General features: G+C 33.3%; 1 protein-coding gene across 4 annotated transcripts in view; it reads left to right on the forward strand.

Moving 5' to 3' along the window:
* Window positions 1–26,787, forward strand: part of CSMD3 (CUB and Sushi multiple domains 3) — a 1,146,349-nt gene that overhangs the window by 606,951 nt on the left and 512,611 nt on the right. For all 4 annotated transcript variants that reach the window (XM_045805628.2, XM_087864412.1, XM_045805629.2 and 1 more), the window contains one exon: window positions 7,623–7,735. In XM_045805628.2, coding sequence (XP_045661584.1) covers window positions 7,623–7,735 — 113 coding nt within the window. The remainder of the gene's footprint in view (window positions 1–7,622; window positions 7,736–26,787) is intronic.

Here is a 26,787-nt window from a genome sequence, read left to right on the forward strand (position 1 = left end):
ATTATTATGAAGCACCTGTTGAAGGGTACATATTGAACTTCCAGTGGTTAATAATACATGACTCTAATTATTTTAAGTCTTGGGGACAAACCCAGTCTATGGGCCATGTTTTGCATGGGTCAAAATCAGTACTTATATTATTATAACAGTCAGTTAAACCTCCGTGGATAATAGACATTCACTTTTGTTTATCTAAACTTGGATTGGAGAGAACTTGTTATTTCAGAGTTAATCAAGTGGCATTAAACCTGTCTTCTGCAGCTTAATCTGTAAACACCGGGTTTCTGTTTGTCTTCTAATTAAATACTTTTTATTCTGCAGCATCCTTCCAGTCAAACAAGTTAACAAAACTGTTTTTTTTTTTTTTTTAATGCCAAAATTAGAAAGTGAGTATCTGGATGGGTATTAGTTACTTTTCTTTGGTGTTATTAAAAATTAGTAAGAAGATAATCTCACTTTTGCTCTGCCAATACTGGGATTGCTGGACTGAGAAGTACAGATTATGTGTCTACTGGTATAAGAGAAAAATTATGCCAGACCAGTTAAACAGTTAGGGAAGACTTTATTCAAGACTATTGACTCCTACTGCAATAGGGACAAAGACTATTGAGTCAGTACCATTACAATAAGGAAGAGGAATTAACTCTATTGAAATAAAAGGTGGGTGGTTTTACATGCTGGGGTAAACTAAAGGGAAAGTACTAGAGAACAGTAGGTGGCAGATTGGTTGATGTTAAGAGGTCACCTGTGTTTGCTAATAGATGCTGATCAAAGTTGAGCTCCTACATATCCACACAGACAGACAGAGTTCGGAGTACTAACTCTTTTCATGATTGTATTTCAGAGGGATGACTCCCAGCTCCGTGAGAAATACATTCTTGGGTTATAGAAATTTTCTTCTTGAAGTGCAGAGAAAAGATGTACAGTTCCAAGTTTTCTAAAGTAAAGGCTCTTTAAAAAAAAGGTAGAATAGGAGCCTGTAGTCAGGAAGAAGACTCTCTAAAGTTTAGTTAAGCTCAGGGGAACATTACACTGTCTTGGCCACTGGGAATACAACTTTGAGATGTCTGGGAATAGTGATTGTGGGACATATTACTGGGAGTACAGAAAGAAAAATATAGTGTAACAAATAACATGTTTTTTCCATAAAAAATGTGATTTTAAAAGAAATTGAAATAACACTGCTGTGCATAAGACAGTAAGGCAGTCCATGAAAATCATACGTTAGCTAGAATACCTTTTTTAAAGTTGAGTTCAGTGCCATCATCAGTTGCTCTAGCAAATTTAATTTTCAAGTCCTTTGTGAGAACCACTGCCTAGCCCTTTATGTGCTGCTGGCTTCACTTGGCAAGCCTGGGTCTCCCTGGGTTTTTCTTTCACTTTGATAGTTGTATGGGTGACCAGCAGCACTTGAAAGAGTCCCTCCAGCACAGGAACAGCCTGTCTTTCCTCTACAACAATTTTAGGTAGACAGAATCTCCTGGTCAGTAGAGGTGGCAGACTTCTAGTGGGTCCTTCAAGGTCCTTATCACTTTAGGTCTCAGGACTTCTGGGGAGGAAAGAAGCCCTTTGAAGTATTGAACATGTTTATGAGAGGATTCAGTTAAATTGGGTACAGGACATGATCTCTGACCCAAATTCATGAGCCTACCAAATATAAGTTCAAAGGGAAAAATATTATGCTTGCTTGCAGTAAATTTTTCACAAGGCTAGCAGTAAAGTTCTAGGCCATTTTAATCTAGTATATTGCTGGATTTTAGCAAATGAGTTTGATTGACCTTACAGGAATCTGTAAATATTTGCATCATTACTGGATGGTGGTAGAAATCAGATAACTTCCTCTCTCTGATTCATTATGTTCCCAAAGTTCCAAAATGTTTATATTAAGAGAGACTTTACCACTGCTTGAGCATTGGCATCTGAAGAGGGAAACAACTTTTTCAGACCATCATATAATACCATAACTACACCAAATCTCTTACATTCCACAGGAATTAATTCTATGAAATCCGAATGCCAACAAAATTATAGAGAAGTTGGTTGGGGAAAACTGCCTACACAAACCTTGGGACTGGCCTGTAAAGAATTCTGCTAGCAAATTTTTCTTCTCTTTAATGTGTTTTGAATAACTTCATCTTTTAGGTATATGTAGTAAGAGTCTAGTGCCTTTAAAAATCCTTCTTTTACTTAGGTGATTATGTTGATAACACAAGTAACCAAGAAATAAGGACTGTGGCATAGGGATGTTTTGTTAGATAATTCCCATAGTTCAGTCAAATTTCTTTTAGCTCCTTTTCTAATCCATTTGTACATTTTTTTGTGTGAAGCATATTTTTGGAAGTTAAAAATTGCTTGTTGTATTGAATGCAAGGCTTCTAAGTTTGAAATCTGCCACATTTAACAGGGGCTTTTGAAGCTCTGTCAGCAAAATCATTGCCTTCAGAAGTTCTCATTCTGCCTGCTTGGGCTCTACGAGAAATTACTGATCTGAGCCGGCAGTTGTACAGCCTTTAACAAGTCAGCTATCAATTTTCCATGAGATACTTTATTTCCCCTTGAAGTAGAGGGTCTTCTGTTTTTTTCCAAATTTGTTGTGTTGCATGATGGACAGCAAACACATCTTATATGGGGGTGCAATTCTTGTGGCTCCTTTATTTTCATGACAACACAACTAGAAAGGTTTTTCAAAATTCAGAATCCCCCAACGCTGAGCTGATACTGAGCCACCATCACACAATTGCTCTATCAGAGATTTGCCCATTCTGCAAAGGTTTGAATCCATTGTCTACAATATCCTGCTAGTCCCCAAAATTGGCTAAGTTGGCTTTATTTAATAAGGTATTTCATTTGCAAAATGGGCTGACTCCTATATTGTATCCTTTTGGGGCTGTCAGCATCCACAGATACCCTGAATGTTTTACCTCAGTTTGGCAGTAGTGCGGTTTATCTCGTGAGGCTTCGTGCCCTTGTGAACAGCGGGAATTGTAACAAAGCCAAAGCATCAGTTCTGCTTGGCTTTTTGGTTTCTGATTCTACCAGCAAACCATCCATATATTGAATACCTATGGATCTTTCTGGTGGGAGAGCTTTCTCTAAGTTTTCCTGTAAATGACTGGAGAAATACTAGGAGAGTACTGTAACCTGTGAGGAATTTTTTTGATGTAAATATTGGACTGTTTCATAAATAAAAGTAAACAAGATTTAGACTTGTCCATGGGGGGAGCTAGGAAAAAAAAAACAGAAAGATAGATTGGAGAAAAACCTTGTAGAGGATGGTACCAAAGTTATTAATAGTTCTGGTGTTAGGAACTACAGGCATCAATGAAACAATCTTATTTATTTCCTTAAGATCTTGTACAAAGGTCAATCATCTTTATCAAATTTACTTTACTTCTTTACTGGGAATTTGGCAATATTAATAGTAAAGGGTGAATGCCCTTTCTTTTATAATTATCCTTTGTTTTTCTAATTTTTTTTTACAACTGTTTTTTTCCTTCTAATTGAGCGTTCAACAAAGGGTATTGTTCCACATAGGACTTATGCTTCGGATACGTGATTTCTATTGGTTCTACATCTCAGGCTAAACCAGTGTTGTTATTCCTTGGACCCAAAGTAATACATTGATTTGTTTCTGCTCAGGGTACTTTTTCAGCGTGGTATAGGCCTGCTATTCCCTGCTATATCCCTGTTCTTTAAAAAGGCACACAGTAACCAAACCAGATGCTTTTTCTGAGGGCAATTCATAGACACTTCAGATGAAATATACAATATGGTAGTCTTAATCCACACAAGAGATTTCTCCCCAATAGGCTTACAGGAGAATCAGGAGAAAGTAAGAAAATGTGTTCCTCAGTCACAGGATCTATTTAGACGGGAACCACAGAAGAAGAGAAAGAAGCATAAAGCTGATTCAAACTACCAATGACCTGTGTCGATCTATCACCAGATGGAAAATGAGGACTTTCTGGGGGAAATTTCAGAATAAGTAACACTACTGTCTACCAGAAAAAGCAATGATATATTAGCCAGAGGGAAAGTTATTGTAACATATTTCACCAGTTCCTGCCACTGAGATTACCTCAGTCTGTCAATTTTAAATCATTTAGCCAGTTATTCCTTAACCTTCTGGGCATTCCTGATTCCTATTTCTGCAATTTCTACATCCTTTGGTGTCCTTTTTTCCTCCAATCCCTCTTCTAGTTGCAGCCTCTTGCAATAATAATATACTGTTTTCTCTTCAGTTCCCTTCACAGATTGGCTACCACTGTAGAGGTTATTTCTTTTAGTAATTAGTCTTAACTGAACAGTTAACCTGCAGTTTTAACTTCTTGTTTTCTTCTTCATACTTGTTCAGATTGTCCCCAAACTGAGTAACTACTGCTAAGATTTGAGTAATAGTCGTCCTTGCCATTCTACCCCCTCTACCTTAATTTGAACTTGGATAGGCAACAAGAGACGCAAGACAATGGTGGATAGAACCAGAGGACGATTTTGATCTGCCCCTAGATCCATGCTAGTAAATTCTGAAGAAGTATCAACAAACTGTTGATGGAAAATAATAGGGGATTCACCTGTCTTCTGTTTGTAACACTGTGGTTTTTCCCAGCTCACCTTTAGAGGAAAGGCTGTGAGCAGTCTCTTTCAATGAGTCTTCCAAACACTTAGTTCGTCCACAGTTGTGGAGGATGGTGAATAGTTGGCTACTCTTTGGTGTGCTGGGTCATCTTCTGGTCCCCAACCTACTCGCTCCATCAAATGAGCAAAATCTGCTGACTGCAGAATTCCACACAGTAGCTAGTGCATATCCCCAAGTATGGGGCTGTTAATTTAAAGAATAAAGAGACAGGGGAGACAGAAGGAGCAGAGACAGCAAGAGAAAAGAAGAAAGGGCCTCTGTGAAAGAGAAAGTCCCTTGAATTCTCACATGTTTTCTTCCATTCTTCCCAGTCTTTCCTCTGATTATCTAAATCATTTTTAACTTTCCTCTTGGAATGATATCTATCCAATATATACAAATATTTAATTTACTTGGAATGAGGCCCTCCTAAAATGTGCAAAAATCCTGAAATACTAGATTCTCTTATGTATTCCAAATATGACAGAGATATTATCCTGTTTAAGAGAAAGAACTGCAGGCTTCCCATATTTTTTTACTATCAAAGCTAATCATGATCTCTATGGGATTTTAGAGCCCAATTTACCCTGGCTTACTAAATAATAAATCTTGAGTTTGAGAGAGTGGTTCATCAAGATAGTATTTCATAAGAGCAGGGCACTAGAAGAAAGACTTTATAACCCATGGTCTCTTATTAGATTGTTTGTAACCATGAGACTTTTAGCTGGTCCATTTAATTCAAGAACTGCCATTTGGATCGTATCCAAATTGTTGGGGAAATATAATTAAAAATAGAATCATCTGTCAACCTAGTTGATTCTCTCCACAAAATGTAAGAAAGAATAAAACAGTTTCAATATTAAACCAGATTGTGATGTGCATCACAGGCAACACCAAGGAGATTGCAAAGAAATGTCTCACCCTTTTATACAGTCAGGCAGATACAGTCCATTACATGCGTGTTAATTGCCCTTATCCAAAAAAAAAAACATTAAATAAAACTCCTATCTTTATGATGGGCAGGAAGTTACATCATGGATCTATGTGCCTAGGCTTAAATTTCCACAAAAACAGGGGGACAGGACAACATCATCCTTGATGTTCACATTTCAAAGAAATGGCACCCAGGCCTCCAGGAAAGACATTCACAGGACGCAACATTGGCAAGAGGCTTGTTTAACTTAAAAGAATTTTATACAATTGAAATAAACAGATATCATTTACAATTTCAAGTTTTCTAAAGGAAATGCTAAGGAGAAGAGGATTTTCTCTTTCCCCTGTGGCATCAGGGAAAAATTTAATTTAATTATCATTTTTCAGATTTATATTTACCCTTACACCAGCCATGAATGTAGAATCATAGGATTCTCACATAGTTAGTGTGAAACAGATTGTTGGCGTATTTGATATGGTGTATCTGATGTACATCCTGTAGTATTAAGCTCTCATGCCCATTTCATAATGAAATCATTTTGCTTTCTGTCATGTCTCTGAGCTTGAGTTCTCACTCTTGCCTGTAAACCTGTCTCGCTACTATAGCTCAAAAGAGTCGTATTTATGAACTCACCAGTTTGAGAATTGAAAGTTCACATGCCACAGAGTTTCACTGAAAGATCTTTCCAAATGATCGGGGGTGTTGGTGTGTGTATACACACAGATATGTATATGTGGATATATATATACACACACACACACACACACATATATACATATTACAAAAGAGAATGTATGTATGTATATCTTTTATATTATAATAATTTTAAATATTGATTTGTCAGAAAGACAATGAATGTACTTTAAAATTCCATAATACAGTATTTTATATTTCACAGTATTCCTCAGTATCCCATATAATCCCATAATTAAATCATAATATTTAACTGGATTTATTTATGATAGATTCCCATAAATTCTGTAACACTGGACACTGGTGACACAGCTATATTTAATGCAGTCTGCTGATGATATTTTGCCCTTTTGGTGGCTGGATAATGAGCAAAGCATTTTGCTGCGTTGGTCAGTCGCAGGATACAGGCATCGGTGCTGCCCTCTGCTGGTTTAATTGTAGTGTAGCCTCCATCCAAAAACCTGCTCTCTTAGGGTGCCCATTTTATTACAGAGAGAAACGTTATATCTTCTCTCTTCCTCATATAATTTCCCAGTAATCCTCATGGTTTTAGCAATAAAGTATACAAACACTTAGGAATTCCCCCTTTTAAAAAAACCTATCTTTTTAGTATATAATTTAGACTTCCCTATCATTGTGAATATTTTACTCAGCAGTGAGTCCATTTTTTTCCTCTTCCTATTCTTGACAGACTTCCCCGCAAGGTCTTATTTACTCATTTGCTTTCCTCCTTTATATGACCCTTGGCTTTGGTTCAAGTATGTAACTGTAACATAATTAATGACAGAGGAAACATGAGGTAATTTCCTTTTTTACAGTTATAAAATTGAGCATTACTACATCAAACTAGTAGTATGTTCTTTAAGATGAAACTATTTGCAGTAAAAAAAAAATACATGACATACATAGTCTGATATCAGTACTGCAAAGGTATATACTGTATTCCTTGCCATTTTATTGTTTTCCACAGTGCTTAAGTATTTTTCACAATATTTCTTTAGAACAAAGTTCTATAAAACTTGAAAGGTTAAAATGAAGAGCATTCCTGGTGTTTAAAAAAAATTAAAGATATTTTAGATCCTCTTTTTCTTTTCAGTTCAAAAAGAAGTATAAGATTCTCTGATAGTCTAAAATTTAGTATCTTGCCTGAGGGTTATGAAAGACCTAACCTAGTTAAACACATGAAATGGTACTTATAATAAATCTTGATCACTAAATTGTGCTGTTTGTTCTATTACATCAACGCATAGCCTTGCAAGTTCATCTCACAGTTGTTTTTTTCCAGCCAAGAGTTTTGAGAAAGAGTTCTGTCTCATAATTTGCATGCAGAGAGTGTTTTAATAACCCATTTCTCTCTTCTCTGTCCATCTCTTTTTTTAGGCTGACTGGAAGCTTTGTGCCAGACTTGATAGTGAGCATGAGTAGCCAAATGTGGCTGCACCTTCAAACAGATGAAAGTGTGGGATCTGTTGGCTTCAAGGTGAACTACAAAGGTAATGATGAATTGCTACTATGCGAAGTACGTTATCTTAATACCACCAGAGAATACTTTTAAACTCAAGTTTAATTGCATCTACGAAAAAAGTTTCCCAAAACAGAAGCAAGAATATATTCTAACAAAATACTTCTCTTTTTAAAGTAACTATAAATGTTGATTTCACTTTTCTTTAAATGTAGGCCTTCCCCCCGCCCTTACTTACAATGTGTCTATTTTGCATACCTTCTCTCTCCCCCAGTCCGCTGTACTATCCCTATGTGCTAGTCATTGTGGATGCCTAGCCTTTCCCAGAATAGACAGTGTAATTTTATATGCTTTATATAATTTGTCTGGCAAAGATAATACACTAATTATTTAATACTTAAATTCAAAGTAAAGGACTTAATTCCTCCAAGAATCCAGGGTATCATTTTTTGAGGGGGTCGGAGGGATCTACCAGTTATTCTCTCAGATCTAAATACATGGTTTTGGTGTTCAAATTATTAATTCCTATGTAAGTCATAGACCACAGATGTGCTAAATTGCTACTGCCCACTCACTGTTGGTAGTGATGCAGGTTGATGATTATTTACCTGTGCACAACAAAATCTTTTGTTTTAGTTCCGTTTATAAGAGATGGATGCAAGTGTTACAAAATCATAAATACCTTGATATACGACGAACCTTGATTAAACGCAAACGCAAATAGAGACAATGGATATATACATACATCATATATATATATATATATATATGAAATGTGAATATAGAATTCTGACTAAAAAACAGTGAATGTTAATAAATTCAATAGAAATCTGTATCTTAAGAAATGAAAAGGTGTAAGAAACCATCAGAACATTATGTGGCTTGATTTTATTATTTCTGTTTTGATAAAAATCATTATTCTCTATCTTCTCAATTTAAACAATAGCTGTGTAAAATTCTCTTACTTGCATAATAATAATTTTTAATCAGTTTCCTTTTTCGAACATTGGCTTGCCATGCCTTTGTATCTAGACACATGGAACTGAATGCATGATGTTGTCAGGGAGATAGAACACAGGCATCCTGTGTTTTTAACTTGTGGCTAAATTTGGTGCTATATTAATTTGAATAGTTCAGGAAATCTGTATAAATGTCAGTTAAAAAAAAATTAAAAGGTTATCCTGATTATAATTTTAAATACATCCCTCCTCCATTTAAAAACCCACATCAATCCTCAGTAAATAAAACAAAATTACAAAATTTAAAGAATGGTCAGCTTTTGTTGAAAGTATCTATGTCTTGATGTTTTCATTTTTAAAAAAATTTCCAGTGGCTAAAGGAAACTGGCATCCTTATAATCCTCTTGGTTTTATTGTTTTCCGTACCCTGTGAAGACCTGTTAGAGAACCTATAGTTGTTTAACCCTTAGAAACTTTATTAATCATTAATGATAATGCTTCCACAAAGAACTCAGTTATAATAAAGCTAATGGACTTTTCAGAGCGGTAGGGGTTTCTATTGATATTTACAAAGCTCTCCATTCTGCTGAAGTTCAAGAGCTAAAGTACATGGTAAAGTAGCACAATTAAATATTATTTTATTTTCTTTCTGTTAAGTTTTCAACAAATAATTAAAAAAAAAACCCCTAAGGATCTGCTGTGTGCTGGATTCTGAATGAGTTGTTGAATATAGAAAGAAGAGCCGGGTATTATCTCTCAGGGAAATCATAATATAGTGACAGAGAAAAACATACCCAACTATTCAAGCACAAATATCTACAGAGATGAGATAGTTGAAACCAACACAGGAGATTCTTAGTGAATAATGCCCTTATTCTTCCCCCTCCCTTCAATCTACTCCAATCTAAGGTTCACACTATGAATGGTGACCTCCAGCAGCAGAGAAGTGTCATATAATATTCCTGTTGGAGATGTTTCTGTACTTTTCATCGCTTAGAGATAAGGTCCACAGCCTCCATATGTCTTATCTTCCAGCTTTCTTCACCTTGTCTTTGTCTTTCTACAGTCTAATTTTATCAAATTATCTGTAATTCTCCCTCCCAGCAAATTGTTTCGTACCTCTCCTCTCTGGACATTCAGACAATTCTATCTGGATTCTCTATTCTTTTTTAACAGCATCACATCACTCATCCTTCAAGACAAAATTCAAATATTTCTTCTTCTGTGAAGCCTTTCTTAACTCCACTCATCACAAAATAACACTTTCTCTGTTGTGTAAGACCTGTACCAGATATATACTATATTACCAGATGGAAATATGTCATATCCATCTTCATATTTCCATTAGCAACCCTTTGCTATGTCATCATAAGTGATTAGTGAAGCTGAACAAATGATTTAACCTGTATAATGTGGTGTAATATAGGGAAAAATATGTTCTTAAAAATTTAGTTTACTATGATTTTTTTCCTACCGTGAAAATCATATTTTTGCATTCTCCATAATTTAAAACCTGAGCTCAAAGTTGAAGCAGGGTTCATTTTGAGAAGTTTCAAATTTTGATGTGCAGATAGCTTTAGCAACTTCGTCTACTAAAAATAATTTTCATAATTACCATGCTCTCTGTTAAGTAGTGTGTTGGTTCTAAATGGAACACCTAAAAAACCTTTCCAGATTTGATCTAAAGATATCTTCTTTTTGTCATCTGTAGATTTTGCGTGAGATAGCATTGACTGTAGATCTCCTGTAAATTAAACACGTATTTTTTTGGTGTATTTTCTTTTCTTTTCTTTTCTTTTCTTTTCTTTTCTTTTCTTTTCTTTTCTTTTCTTTTCTTTTCTTTCTTTTTTTTTTTTAATTTTAAAGGTAGTGATTAAATTATATAACCTAGATTTTGTTTTTTACAATATATTTTAATTCTTAAAATTGTGTTTTGCTAATTGCCTATGACCATGTTTTTGAAACTTGCTCTAAAAGAAAATAAGTTTTCAAATGAAATCTCCTTGTTAAGAAACCCAAAATAGAAAAAAAAAAAAATTAAAAGCTGGGCTGCTCTGATGGAAGGGTTGGGAAGGAAGATTGGCATTCCCAAATGGTCACACTGCCCCTCATTCCCTCCGAATATAGGGAAACCTTAGTCCCCCAAAAAGCTCAGTTTGAAAATGATGTTTCTAAGACCATACTATTGACTGAGAGACCAAAAATGTATCTGAATATAAAATGATACGTAATTGACTAATTAAGTTGTCATTATCTTTAGAACTTCAGCTTTAATCATTGGAACCATCAGTGCTTTTTTCTATAGAATTTGGACAGTAACTGTCTTAAACTGTAAAAAGGCAACAAATGTTGCAAATCAAGAAAATAGTTCTTTATTATAAATGTAATTCATTCTTATTCAATTAAAATTCATTTACTATTTATTATATACATGAAAATATGCTGATTGCTGTGTGCAATAGCAGAAATGAATAAAATACCACTCTACTCTTAAGAAGTTTAATGGTATTCCTTATTTGTTAAAACCAGTCTTGTCCATATTGGGTATAACAAATCACAGCCATCCTGTTTTGCAGGAGATATATGAGTTTGCCAAAGTTATGATTCAAGATATGACACTAAGTGTTCCTGCTAAAAAGGAAGAATAACCTAGCTATTTATCCTGCCCCATTAGCCTTAGAAACATTAGTTTTGTTTTCTTGTTTTATATTGTCATTATTTCAAATGCATATTAACCAGAAAGGAAAATAAGTTTTTTCCACTGGACCTATTAGCATCCATTAACACTGCACTATATTTTTAAATGTGTTTCCATCTTCATCTGAGAAAACCTAGGCAACATTAAAAGGATAATAATTGCTAAGAACTTTGTATATTGCAATCACTTTATCTGCGTTAACTCATTAAATCTCATTAGAACTCTATGAGGTATCAGTTATAACTCAAGGTAACAGATCAGAAAACCGACTAGGATGTAAGCACTATGATGATAGGAAGTTTGGTCTGTTTTGTTTGCTGTTGTATTCTCAGTACCCAGCACAATGCCTAACACGTAATAAATATTTGTGGAATGTGTGAATGAATGGACATGAGTATAAGATCATTAACTTACTGCAGAACCTAGATGTGAAGTTTGTTGACTTCATGATACTCTCTGTTATACAATATTACATCCTATATAGATGTTAAGTGTTTTTCGGAAGCAGAGAGTTGAAAGCCTGAAGACCCTGATCAGTGTAAAAAAATATGAAGGCACCACAAGATTGAGTTAAACTACTGAGTTCCCGTAGTCTCCTCAGCTACACATAAAACTACACATAAAAAACACATATATGCAACAAAAACCACCTGATTTCAAATGTCTGTACATTTTTATTTCCATATGGTAACTTTATGTTCTTCAGAAATATTTGGTAAGAGAGCTTAAAGTCCATGGGAGAAGCATATAAATAAAAATCTCCAGCTTTCATAGAGTTCTGAAAGTGATATCATCTGCTGCTTTTAGAAATCAGTTATTATAATTATTTGACTGATTTTCAGTTGGGTGATGGAGTGCATTCTCAACAATATAGTGTTAACAGTTAGCACTTGTTGAGTCATTATATATTTTCTAAACACATGCGTCATCTTGTTTAATCAAATGCAGCAGACCTATAAGGTAGGTAATATTATCCCTATTGTATGGACATTGTATGGATGAAGTAATTGAGGCACAACAAATTAGGTAATTCGTTCGAGATCACATGGCTAGTGCATGGCAAAATTAAGGTATGACTGTGAACTCTATGTTTTAAGACTGCTGCCTTTCAGAAACTTTTATTATTTCTATAAATCTTAGCTTAAATTTAAATTTATTTAGATTTTTTAAATATTAAAATAGCTCTCAACTAAAGTACATGGCCAAAATTTAAAATTTTGATGAAGCCATCTGCTTTTATGGGATGACCTAAAATTTTGAAATGGAACATTTTCATGAGAGATGATTATTTTACTTAAATATTTAGAATCATTAATTTTTATGGTTTAAAGTGAACTGACAGTCCCTTTCTCTCCTTGTGCAACTGAGGAATAGAAATTCCATTATTTGTCAAATACAAGTTTTTACTAATAAGGGCATATGCCAGAGATAAGATGGATTGATACCAAAGATTTGAAAATAAGACAATCATCAGACAAGTGTTTTTAACCCAAATTGAAGTTCAGATTTAATAAAAAACAAACAAAAAACCTTGGCTTCTTGAAAATGCCTTTTTAATGCTGGAGGTGCCATTTTTTTTTAACTTATCAAATAATGTTTTGGGGGTTAATTAGAGCATTTCATAGATAGCTTCTGATGATATTTTAAATAATAATTCATACAGAAAAATTTTAACCAGTAATTCAGGCATATAGATTTTAAGTTTTTATATTTATAAGAGCACATTTTTTCCCCTTTTTCTCCCATTGTTTTCTCTCTCCTTCTCTTCTCTCTCTTTTCCTTTCTTCTTTTACCTTTATTTTGGTATACTGTACATATTACTTTCCAGCTGCTTTTCATTTATAAATATATCATGACTGTTTTTCCAGTCAATTTGTTTGGATAGTTGGCATTTATCTAATGACTCTACAATAGCCCACAAAATGGACACACCATAATTAAACATGAATCAGTAGCCGTTTGGGTCATTGCCTTTATCATGATATTAAAATGTTGAAATACATATTCTTGTACAAGTATCCATACATTATTTTCTTCTTCTTCTTCTTCCTCGCCGCCGCCGCCGCCTCCTCTTCTTCTTCTTCTTCTTCTTCTTCTTCTTCTTCTTCTTCTTCTTCTTCTTCTTCTTCTTCTATTATTATTATTATTATTATTATTATTATTATTATTATTAAGGAAGCAGATTCTGAAAATAGTATGGACATTTAAATAAGTAATGGATCTTGAGTAATTATTTCCTAAATTTTATATTTTCACTTTTCCAGAAGTGTAAAAAGGAGACTTTTCCCTGCAACCTAAGATGGAATGCTACTAATAATCTATCAGGTGTTTGCCAATCTGATGTGTTATAAATGCAGTATTATTGAATTTAATAGCCACAAGGTTGTTGATCATCTTGTCATAGATTTATTAACCACGTGGACTTCATCCTTTTCGAAATTTTTCAGCTTCATGGTCTTTGGAAGGCATTATTAATGGTCACAGTTTATCTACTTTTCCTCTAATTCTGGGTCAACAGAGAATTATATTTTACTGTCCTCTTGAAGTGAAGTGTGGCCATGTGATGACTAAAATATAAATAAATATTCACTCCCAGGCCAGAGCTTTGATTATATTGGTGTTCTCTCTCAAAAGGAACAAGAGACAATATCTTCCATGTAGTAGAGCTACAAATTGATGTTGCTTCCTTCGGTTTGTGTTCCTGAGGGAGTATGGAGCGTAGAGGTCCCCACTGCACCCCATCTCCCCAGCTATATGGCACAAGTAGCATGAGCATGAGATGCCCGGGTGGCTAGTTGGTTAAGCCTCTGACCCTTGGTTTCTGCACGGGTCATCATCTCAGGGTGGCGAGATCCAGTACCTGCTTGAGTTTCTTGCTCTCTCTGCCCCTCCCCCCACTTGCACCTGTGTGTGCTCTCTCTCTCTTGAATAGATAAATAAATCTTTAAAAAAAATAAGTAGCATGAGCAAAATATAAACTTTATTTCATTAAGCCTCTAGAATCTCTGGGTTAATTTGTTAGTGCAGCATAACCTAGTATATCCTGACGGATATACAAATTAAGTTAGCCCATTCTTGCTTAGCCTTTGTACTCATAACAAGTTGTTGGCATTTTGGGTACATAAGGGGTATATCCCTTAGTTTGTTCATACACTGCAAAATTTTTCTTTTGGTTTTTTGATTCTATGAAATTGAAATAATACCAGGTTTTTGCTTTCTGTGTTCTAATCAAATTTATCATTCTTTTTATTTATTGTATTTCTACTTATATATGTATTGTTCATCTTTTACATATTTTATAAATAATATATATTTTATAAATAGTATATATTTAAATACTTTATAAATAATATTTATTAAATATAAACATATTTAATATAACATAAATACAATATTTTATTAAATTTCCTATATATGGTATATATAACAACTATATCTATCTATATAACATTTCAAACTTTAATTCATCTGGAATTTATTTATATATTTTGATTGAGTGTTTTCTTTTAGATGTAAAGACAATATTGCCCACAATGTTATTAATTAGCTCATCATTTTCCCACAGAATTGAAATGTCATGTTTATCACATAAAAGGTTTTTATATGCACCTGGATGGATTTGGCTATTTTTTTTCTGCCCAAACCAGAATGCATCAATTTCACTAGTTTTAAGGTTTTCTTTTTAAAATATCTTGTGGGAACAGCTTCCTGCTACAATTTTTCTATTTCAAATTTCCATGACAATTCTTGTACACTTCCACCAAAAAATAATTTTGCTGAATTATTTATGCATTTTTATTAGAATTGCATCAATTTTATATATTGCTTTGGTCTATATTAACATAATTATGTAATGTTTTCTCATCATCCTTTGTCTTATATTTAATTTTTTTTTTTTTAGAGCAGTCTCTTTTTCATTCATGATAGCTTTATTTCTAAGTAGTTCCTACTTTTTTGGTGGATTGCAGTAGGATTTATAAGTGATTAGAAAGAACTATTTTTTAGTTTTATTATATTTCTATTATAAAGAATAGTTGATTTTTGTATATCTGTGTTGTGATTAGCCATATTATTTAATGCTTATTAATTTTAATTCTTTGATAATTAGACATTATAACAGTGGGGAGGCATTTATTAGCAAATTATAGAAAACCCAACTAATACTGTCTTAAATATGGGTTTATTATTCTCACCTGACATATCTGGAGAAGAGTAGATGCTGATGTTGGATGATTGCTTTACATTGCTATTTGAGACTCAAGTGCTTCCCTTCATTCCCTCCAGGTTCCTTAGCATATCTGTGTTTATCCCCAAAGTTGTAACAATGTTGTTGCCACAGGTCTATTGTAGGAACAGACTATAATTCCCAGAACTGTATTAAATTATAGCAATGAGATCTAGCATTTCTGTCCAGTTCTTTTGACGAAAATTACTTTGCTGTTTCAACATTTGATGTGATATTTGTCACAGATGTGTGGACAAGAGTCTTTTTACCAAATCTATGTAATTCCTTCTCAGTCCTATTTTATTCTGAGTTTTTATTAAGAATAGCTGATAAAGTCGCTTTTCTCCATTCATTGACACAAGTGCATATTTAACCATGTGACTCCTTAAACTGTGTTCATAGGCTTCCTGATGCTGGGATAAACTTCTATTCCTGCTTAAAATATTCTTGAACATAGATTCTGATCTCTTAATACACTCTCAGATTCAATTTACTAATAATTTGATTACAACCTTTGCATCTAATCAAATGCATGAATTAGACTATAATTTTTTTGTGTGCTAGTTTTATTATTATGGCAGTTTCACAGACTGTCAGGGAGTTTCTCAGTGCTCTTGAGTAGCCTGAATAACATAGGTTTGAGAGTAAGAGAGAACTTAACTATAAAATCATTTGGACATTTTTTACTTAAAGGTAAATATTTAACACATTTTTTGGTTATAACTCTTCATATCTCTTTTTGGATTACGGTTGTTTTTATATTTTGTTTTAGACTATTTTCTAAGTTATAAAATGTATACTAATTTCAAAATATATTGACATTTCATATGTACTTTATTTAAAAAACAAACAGCTTTTCCTAGTATATATTAATTCTAAGGAGTAGATTTTTTTCTCTCTCTTTGTCTGAATCTGCTTTTCTGCTTGCCGAGCAACCTTACACTTTTTTACTACTAACGGAGCTACTGTAGGCTTCAATGAACCTTATCTCTTCCAATTCTGTATAGCGCTATAGGTTTGGGCTGAACTAATCAAAATTCCCTTTGATACGGTTATCAGCCCAGGATTCGGGGCAATTGACATAGATTCTGGGTGAAAGGAAATCTCTTTTCTGAGATTGTAAACTCTAAGGATCATTTAACTTGTGCTAGTGGGGGCCAACTTTTGTTACCGTTTATCAGTAACTTGCCAATAGAGACAAGGCAGGATCAACAAATGGAAAGAATGAAAAACAGTATTTTGGACATAATTGAAGCTCCTAACCACCAGAAGGGAACACTAGACCTTGATTTATCCATTCATATTAAGACTATAAACTTCTCCTTGTTTAAGCCATGACTAGTTCAATTTCTATCACTTACAACTAAATGAGCCCTGATTAACACATTGTCATTTCTTTGCTATTTATAATTCTTTCAACATACAAAGAGGGGAAGATCTATATTACGATTCAGTGCTTTCAGAATTAAATATATTTCTTCATTTTTACAATATATTAGCTTAGAAAACATTATGGATGGGTCTAAAGAGTGTCTACTCATAGAAAGTAATATTTGAATAAATATTCAATATGTTCTTCACTTTTTTAGGGGAAAAGAAACAAAATATTAGAGTTTTGTAATAACCTTCTACCAACAGTATGTGTCCATAATGGGCAACATTCTTCATTAATCCTAGTGTCTGTGCCTTCACGCCATTATTTATGAACTAAATTTTGGTCCCAGTTTGCTTTGTCCTCAAATCATTAGAACAATCATGAGATTGATTGCAATGATTGAAAGTAGTGCCAATTCTTTGGTTTTGACATGATTAATTTGGCAGTGAGATATATCTTGCTTAGCTATCACTGAAATAATTTTATGGGAATAATGGAAAAAATTACGTAAAATATTTTTGATTCTTTTTGTATTAAAGTATAATCTATGTACAATGTTATATTAGTTTCAGGTGTAGAACATATTGATTTGGGAATTCTGCACATTGCTCAATGCCCAAAGTAAGTGTAGTCACCATTTGTGACTATTACCATCTGTTATTACAGTATTATGGACTATATTCCCTAGGATGTACTTTTTATTTCTGTGACTTATTTATTTTATGACTGGAATTTTATACCTCTTACTCCCCTCTGTTTAGCCATCCCCCACCCACTTTCCCTCTGGCAACCAGTAGTTCTCTGTATTTAAAAGTCTGTTTTCTGTTTGTTCGTAGGTTTTGTTTGGTTTTAGATTATACATATAATGAAATCATATGGTATTTGTCTTTCTCTCTCTGACTGATTTCACTTAGCATAATACCCTCTAGTTCCATCTGTGTTGTCACAAGTGGCAAGACCTCATCCACTCTTGTGATATATTCCACTGTGTGTGTATATATACACATCTTATATTCATTCTTCTATTGATGGGCCCTTGATTTGGGTTGTCTGTTATAAATAATGCTTCAATAAATGTAAGAGTGCATTATTATGTCTTGTCTTTTTGATACTAGCCGTTCTGATTGGTGTGAGATGATATTTCTTTCTTATTTTTTATTAGGCTCCCCCTAACTGAATTTAATTAGGCTCCACTCCCAGCATGGAGCCCATTGCAGGGTTTGAACTCATGACCCTTGGACGCTTAACCGACTGAGCCATCTAAGTGCCCCTAGTGTGAGATGATATTTCTTTGTGATTTTGATTTGCATTTTCTTGATGATTAGTGATGTTGAATATCTTCTTATGTGTCTGTTGACCATCTGTATATCTTCCTTGGGGGAAAAAAAATGTCTGTTTAGGCCCTCTACCATTTTTTAATGGGATTATTTTTCTTTTTCTTTTTTCTTTTCTTTTCTCTGCATTTCTTTTTTCTTCTTTTCTTTCTTTCTTTTTTCCTTTTCCTTTTTTTTGTTTTGTTTTCTTTTGGTGTTGAATTTATAAGTTTATATATTTTGGATATTAACCCCTTATCAAATATATCACTTGCAAATATCTTCTCCCATTGAGTAGGTTGCCTTTTTGTTTTGTTGATGATTTTATTTGCTGTGCAAAACCTTTTTATTTTTGGTGCACTCCCAGTAGTTTATTTTTGCCTTCGTTTCCTTTGCCTGAAGAGGCATATTCATAAATACGTTGCTAAGGCCAGTGTTCAAGAGATTACTGCTGTGTTTGCTTTTAGGAGTTTTATGGTCTCAGGTCTCAAATTTAGGTCTTTAATTCATTTTGAATTTATTTTTGTGTATTGTATAGGAAAGTGGTCCAATTTCAGTCTTTTGCATGTAGCTGCTCCAGTTTTCCCAGCACCATTTATTAAAAAAACAAAACAAAACTGTCTTTCCCCATTGTATAATCTTGCCTCTTTGTCATAGATTAGTCGACCATCTAAGTGTGGCTTTATTTGTGGACTGTCTATACTGTTCCATTGATCTGTGTGTCTGTTTTTGTGCCAGTACCATACTGTTTTGATGACTATAGCTTTGTAATATACCTTGAAACCTGGGTTTGTGATATCTCGTTTTGGTTTTTTTTCAAGATTGCTTTGGCTATTTGAGGTCTTTTATATAAATAGGTATAAAAAATAGAATTGAAACAATTGGATAGTCACATGCCAAAATAAAAACCTTTAACCCTTATCTTATACAATATGCAAAAATTAACTTGAAATGGATTATAGACCTAAATATAAAAGCTAAACCTATAAAACTTTTGGAAGAAAACATAGAAGTAAAGCATAGTTACCTTAGTTTAGGGTTAATGTTCTTAGAAGACCAAAAGCATGTTGTATGTTACAGATTAAATATTTATGTCCTCACAAAATTAAATGCTTAAAGCCTGACCCCAGTATGATGGTATTTGAAGATGAGGCTTTAGGGAGGTAATTAGGTTGAGAAGAGTTCATGAGGGTGAGACCTTCATGATGAGATTAATGTTCTTATAAGAAGAGAAACTGGACAGCCTACTCTTTCCTTCCAAGCACTTGCACTGAGAAAAGTCCTAGTGAGCACACAGAAGAAGGCAGCTGTCTGTAAGCTAGGATGAGACTTCACAGCAGCACCTGACTATGCTGGTACCCTGATCTTGGAATCTCAATCTCTGAAACTGCAAGAAAGACATTTCTGTTGTTTAAGTCACCCAGTTTATGGTATTTTATAATAGCACCCCAAACCGAGAAGACATTAAAGAAGAAAATAATTGATAAATTGGACTTCATCAAAATTAAAAACATTTGGTCATTAAAAGGAACTGTTTAAAAAAATGAAATCAAACTACAGACTGGAAGGAAATACTTGCAAATATATGTCTGTAGAAGGAACCTGCTCCAGAATATATAATGAATCCTAAGAATTCAGTAATAGAAGAATCCAATTTAAAATGAGTTTAAAAATCTGACCAGACACTTGACGAAAGAAGACATACATATGGCTAAAAAGTATGGCAAAAATGCTCACCATCACTGTTATTAAGGCTCTGCAAATTAAAACCATGAGATACCACTGTATGCCCACTAGAATGGTGAAGATTAAAAAGTATTGCCTTTCAGAAAGTGGCACAGCAGGACTTCTCAGATACACTGTTGGTGTAAAGATAAAATAGTATAACCACTTTTGAAGATATTTTGCAAATTTCTTTTTTTTAATTTAAATTCAGTTAACCAACATATAGTACATTAGTTTTTGATGTAGTGTTCAGTGATTCATTAGTTGCGTGTAACACCCAGTGCTCATCAGATCATGTGCAAGTTTCTTAAACACGTGCCTAACATACAATTCCACTATTTCACTCCTAGACATTTTTCCAGTAGAAAGGAAAGCAAATGTCTGTATAAAGACTTGTACAAGAAATATACATAGCAGATTTGTTTAAAATCTCCACAAACTGGGAACAAGCTAAATGTCCATCCATAGGTGAGTATATAGAGAAAATGGTTTATATCCCCATAATGGAATACTACTTATCAATAAAAAAGCAAAAACTATTAATACATGCAACAGTACGGATGAAAATCAAAATCATTACACTCATCAAAAGAAAAATGTCAAACAAGAAAACATGTCTTGCATGAATCTACTTATATAAAATTCTAGAAAATGCTAACTGAAATTCATAGTAATAGAAGGCAGATTGTTTGTTTTTTGGGTATTGAAATAAAAGGAAGGATGGCTTGCTAAGGGTGGGTGATAGATATGATTACCTTCTGGGGCTGATAGATATATTCATTGCCTTGACTATAGTTTTGGTTTCACAGATATACACATAGTCTTAAAATTCATCAAACTGCACCTTTTACATATGGGCAATTTATTGTTTATCAATTGTACCTTAGTGAAAGTGTAAACAAATTTCTATGTTAAAATTATCAAGTAATGTTTCAAAATGAACACTAATGTAAAAAATATTATTTTTTATGTTATCATTTTGAGAAAGATAGGAAAAAAATTTTGAGTGAAATGTTTCAACAATTTTTTCAAGTTTTATTTAAATTCCAGTTAGTTAACATACAGAATAATATTAGTTTCAGGTGTAAAATTTAGTGATTCCTCACTTAGATCAACAACTTTTTACAAGAAAGCAGAAACAACGTTTTATTCAAAATTATTTTAAGAATAATCTCAGAATTTATTTTTTTAAGTGCTGAGGTGGTTATACTTTGCAGCATTTAAATTTTTTTGTAGGTTACATTTATTACAAGCAACTGTGTCAGTGATACAATAGAGATTATGAAAACAAAAATTTATACCTAAGCAACAAATGAAGTGCCTTACAGTTGCATTCATTTTTTCCATTGTTCTTTAAAAAATACTCTTAGGCTTATGCAAAGTGGTACACAGTAAAAGTTCACCATAATAAACCCCTTGTTTCTCAATCCTGGGAGTACATGCCTAAGAAAATTTGACTTGTTCTTGTAAGAAACCGAGGATTATTGAAACTGGAAACCTCTTTCTTTGTCTCCAATTATATGAGCTTTTTAAAATTTTTTGCTCTATTTATATGAATTTTTTCATCTCTTTATTAGGATATTTCTCCATAAGTCACCATTTGTAGGATCCCAAAATTTAGCCTTGCTGTATTTCTGATTAGAGTTGGTTAAAAAAGGAGTCTTCATCAAAATATATTTATATAATGGAGACATAATAGCTGGTAAAAGAATTAATTGTGTGTGCACATTTTTGTGCATTTAGTCAGTACAAACAGAGATCCTTCGCAATCCATTAGTGCACCCCACAGTACTGACCACAATTCAGATGAATAGCTCAACAAATAAATCAAATTGTAATCTGCGAAAGAGCTCATTGAGATTAGTGTAAAGCCAAAATGTTTTCAAAATGAAAGAATTACTATATTACTCATACTTGATTTGCAAATTCTTAATTCTAAAAATATGTTTTAAAGCAAAAAACTAATAATAAATAAAGATCTTTCAAGACTTTTTTTGGGAATTTATGCATCTCCTAAATCTTTCCATGTATTTTTTTAGATTTCTAGTGCTAGAAAATCAAATTAATGAAATAAAATTATATAAAGCATAGGTATATCATTGATTCATTTTACAAATATTTTCTATTTATCCATATCCTGTCTTTTAACTCAACTGAATTCAACTTAATGAGATCAAAACCATCTATAGAATATACTGAGATGATGACTAATATTCTCTTTAAAAAGCATACTGTGAATAATTTAAAAACCATGTTTAATTATATTGAAAATAAAACAAGTTTCTAGTTTCTTAGGAAATAATTTGTGATATATTAACATAATATTAGTGTATTACAGAGTTATATTTCAATGTTTATACAAATAAGTTGGAGTTTAAATGTATTCATGTAAATAACTATTTTCCTCCAGGGCATGTCATGTGCATCACTGATTCAATATTTGCTGAAAGGACAGTTTCCATATCTGTAAAACAAAGATTGGACTAACTCATCCCTGCATTTCTTTTGAGTTCTAACATTCTCTTATTTGATAAATTAAATATTGATATATTCATTGTAATGTTCAAGAAGATTATACTTGATATCTATTCACTGTAGTAACTAATATACCATAAGTGGGATGTTCTTTGTGTAAATTCTGAGATAAATCTCTCCCTCAGAATTTAATCCAGATTTAATACCTTATTATCAGTTCTGTCAACACAACCAGTGAGCATCCTTGAGTTTTCCCATTACTATGTCTTTTGAGATATCTCTTCTTTTTACATCATTTTTACTTTCTTTGTTGAAATCTCATAACCTGTAAAAAGTGGTTTCTCTTTCCTAAAAAAAATTACAAAGTAACACCTATTTTGTGTGGGATTTTCATGATAACATTTCAATCTGCCTCTCAGAATAACAGCTTTTAAGCATGACTCATGAAAACTTTTATATTAAAATAAGATTTATACTTTTTGTTCTTACTATTTATTAGCTTAAATGATTTTTAAATTTTAATTTACATTCAATACATCAAGTTCCTTTACAAAACTGCTGCTCCGAAAATATTAAATTTTACTTTGTTTATCCCTAAATGCTATGGGAACTAAACCCTTTGTTTCTACACCCCCAGAAAGAGAATGAGTGGCAGAAGAACAGTAAAAGTAATGTCAATTTTAAAATATTCATGGAGTTTCAACTATGTGCCAGGCATTGTGGAGAGGACATGGTACATAGCAAGAAATAAGAGACTTAGTCACTGATTGCAGTCTAGTGGGACAAAGACTGACACTTACCAAAAAAAATTGCAAATGTGGTAAGTGCCAAGAATGAAAAACAGAATGTGCTTTTTGAGACAAAGCACTTAATGTAGGCCTCAAGGAAAAGAAGGAGGAGGTTAACTTGGACTGAGACCTGAGGCTAAATTAGGAGTTAGTTACTAAGGCTGGAAAGCTGGGGAATATGACCAGTATGTGAAGATGATAAGTTCCTTTTGAGGAGCAGATAAAATTCCAAGATGTAGGACAAAAATGGAGAGAAAGGGACCTAGGGAGTAGTCCTAGAAGAAGCTGGACATGTAGGAAGAGCAGGTCATGCTTTTGCACAGGAGCCATTGATGAATCTGTTTTCCCCATGGAAGCAAACAATCACTCCACCAGCTTCCAAGTAAGCAGCTTTCTCAGTTTTTCTTTTAGGACAAGGACTGGAATTTATTTATTTTTTAAAATTGAATCATAGTGGCACGTGGGGGGCTCAGTTGGTTAAGCATCTGCCTTCAGGTCAGGTCATGATTTTAGGGGCCTGGTATCGAGCCCCATGTAGGGCTCCCTGCTCATCAGAGAAGCTGCTTCTCCCTCTGCCTCTGCTCCTCCCCCTGCTTATGCTTGCTCTCTCCCTCTCAAATAAATAAAATAAAATAAAAATTGAATTGTAGAACATTCCAATTGAAAGAGACTTTTGAAGTATTGGAACACATATACTTATTTCTTCTAATTTAAGAAAATTGAGGCCCAGAGAGATTGATTTTTCTCATTGTTATTTTATGTAGTACCTGGACCCAAAGTGAAACCATGAGGTATTGCTTTTGATAGGGTCACTTTCCATTGTACTGCATTACTTCACACTGCATTTCTCCATAGATCCAAGATATATATAGTTGGCTGACTCATTGGCAAATGCAGTTTTATGGTTGTACAAGACCTTTATCAAATAATCTGTAATCATCTCAGTTTCTGATGAAAATAATCAACGCCAATAATCATTTAGTTTTAAATGTGGTATATTAGTGATAATTGATGATATCCACCTTAATTAGAAAATACATTGTAAATCATAGTGAAGAATCAATGCAAGTAGAAGAAACATTGGAGGCTAAGATGTCGTTTCTTATCTGTTATAAGCAGAAGGTAAGATATGAGATATGTGAGGTATTTAGGTTTTCAGAACTTGATTTTTAATGGAACAGGAGAACAAAGTTTTTCTTCATTTGATTAAATAAAACCCCAATGTTATTTTTATCTTAACTGAGAATTCGTGATAGGTTTTGTTCAGAATTTTGGAATAGGGCCAATCTGACTATGTGCAAAGAGGTACATGTTTTTATAAATGACTTGTTTTTTAACTGTGGTATTGTATCATTTGATGGACACAATGTTAATGCTACCCACCCCCAAACTCATTAGTTTAAACAACAATCATTTGTGTTCACAATGTATATATGCCAGGCATGGGCTGATCTAGGCTGAGTTTCACTCTATGCATCATTCATTTTTCTGGGACCAGTGAACTAGCCCAGATATGGTCTTTTGACAATTTCAGAAGTGCATAGAATAAAAATTCAACCATACAGACATTTTTAAAACGCTGCTCTCATCTTGTTTGTTAAAGTCCATTGACCAATCAAATCACATTGACAAGCCCAGATTTAAGAATCAGGTAAGTAGATTCTGCTCCCCTTCCCTCTCCGCACCCCCCCCCAAAAGTGGGGAAGAGAGTGGTGATTTTTAAACAATCCAATTTTCCACAAGCAGAGCCCTCATATTAATGAAAAGTATTGGTTCAACTACTACTGAAGTCAATGTTTAGATAGATAGATAGATAGATAGATAGATAGATAGATAGATAGATAGATAGAGCTATCTATCTTCTGCCCTCAAGAAGACAGGCTAGTTTGGAATAAAATCACATAATCAAACTGTTGTAGTGATCTAAACAAGATGATGTAGTACTAGCCTGAGTAGATGACGTCTAAAAGGAGAAGGAAAAGAGGAAGCGAGTATTAAAGAATTCTCTCCGAAAAAAAAGAGAAGACACAACTTGGTAACAATAAATACGATACAGTAAGAAAATATATAGAGAGATGGGAATGTTCATAGTAGTCAAAACCTGCAGTATTTTTTGGCCAGAAAACATTATTTCAATGCTACTGTGTATGTCCTTCCTCATTGTAAATATCAAGAATGTTTACAGAATTTAAATATTTAACTCCCACAGCATATTCATTTCATGTAGAGTTTTAACAATAACATAAGAGGAATTGGAACATCCATAAAAAATTTTAATGAAGCTTTCCACGGAAAGAAACAATAGAAATATTTTGGCAAAATATACCAAATGAAAGTTGATCATAGGGGCATTTCCCACATTTAATAATAGGGTGGTATCATTCAAGTGTTAAGAACATGGACTTCAGTGACCCATGGCATGTGTATTCAGCTCTGTTACTTGCTTACTGGAGACACTGGACAAGTATCTTAAGCTTTTGATGTCTCAGTTTTCTCATCTATAAATGAGAAAAATCATAGTTATAACCTTACTAGGATATTGTGAGAATTAATGAGAGAATGCATTTAAAGGCTTAACAAGTCATATTTCTGCTATTATTTTTACATAGCTTACATACCTATTATGTAGTTGCATACAATTTTGCATTATATTAAGATTTTATTTCACGTTATGTGAATTATTCAAACACATTTCTGTCATATTCTGGGAAGTGCAACTTATATTTACTTCGTCTTCAAATAAATTGAATGTAGAAGAATATTTTAATGTGAACAAGTAGAATTTGAAATTAAAAACACATTACCACCCACATTAGCACCCCCTAAAATTATATACTTTTGTATAAATCTAACAAAATCTATACAATATCTATATGAGGACACACACCTTACATATTTCACAAAAATTAACTCAAAATGGATCATAGACCTAATGTAAAATTCAGAACTTCTGGAAGATAACAGGAGAAACTTTAGGTACTTTGAGTATGGCAATGATTTTTTGGATCCAACGCCAAAGGCACAATCCATCAAAAGAGTAATTGATGAGCTGAACTTTATTAAAATAAAAAATCTCTGCTTTGTAAAAGACAATGTAAAGAAAATGAGAAGATGACCTAAAGAATGGTAGGAAACATTTGCAAAAAAAACCACACCTGATAAAGGACTCTTACTCAAAATATACAAGGTATTCCTAAAACACAACAATAAGAAAATGAACATCTCAATTTAAAAATAGGTAAAAGATTTGAACAGACACCTCATGAGAAAAAATATATAGAAGGAAAATAAGCATATGTGGTCAGTGAATTGTATTAAAACAACCACTACACACCTGTCAGCATGACTGAAGTCCAAAACACAACACCAAACACTGGTGAGGATGTGGAGCAACAGGAACCCTTGTTAATTGTTGGTGGGAATGCAAAATGGTACAGCCATTTTGGAAGACATCTGGCAGTTTCTTACAAAACTGAACATATTCATATTATATAATGCATCAATCATACTCTTTAGTATTTAACC

The sequence above is a fragment of the Ursus americanus genome, chromosome 9 (assembly GCF_024610735.1).
Source record: "Ursus americanus isolate L20-20 chromosome 9, mUrsAme1.1.p, whole genome shotgun sequence".
Taxonomy (NCBI): domain Eukaryota; kingdom Metazoa; phylum Chordata; class Mammalia; order Carnivora; family Ursidae; genus Ursus; species Ursus americanus.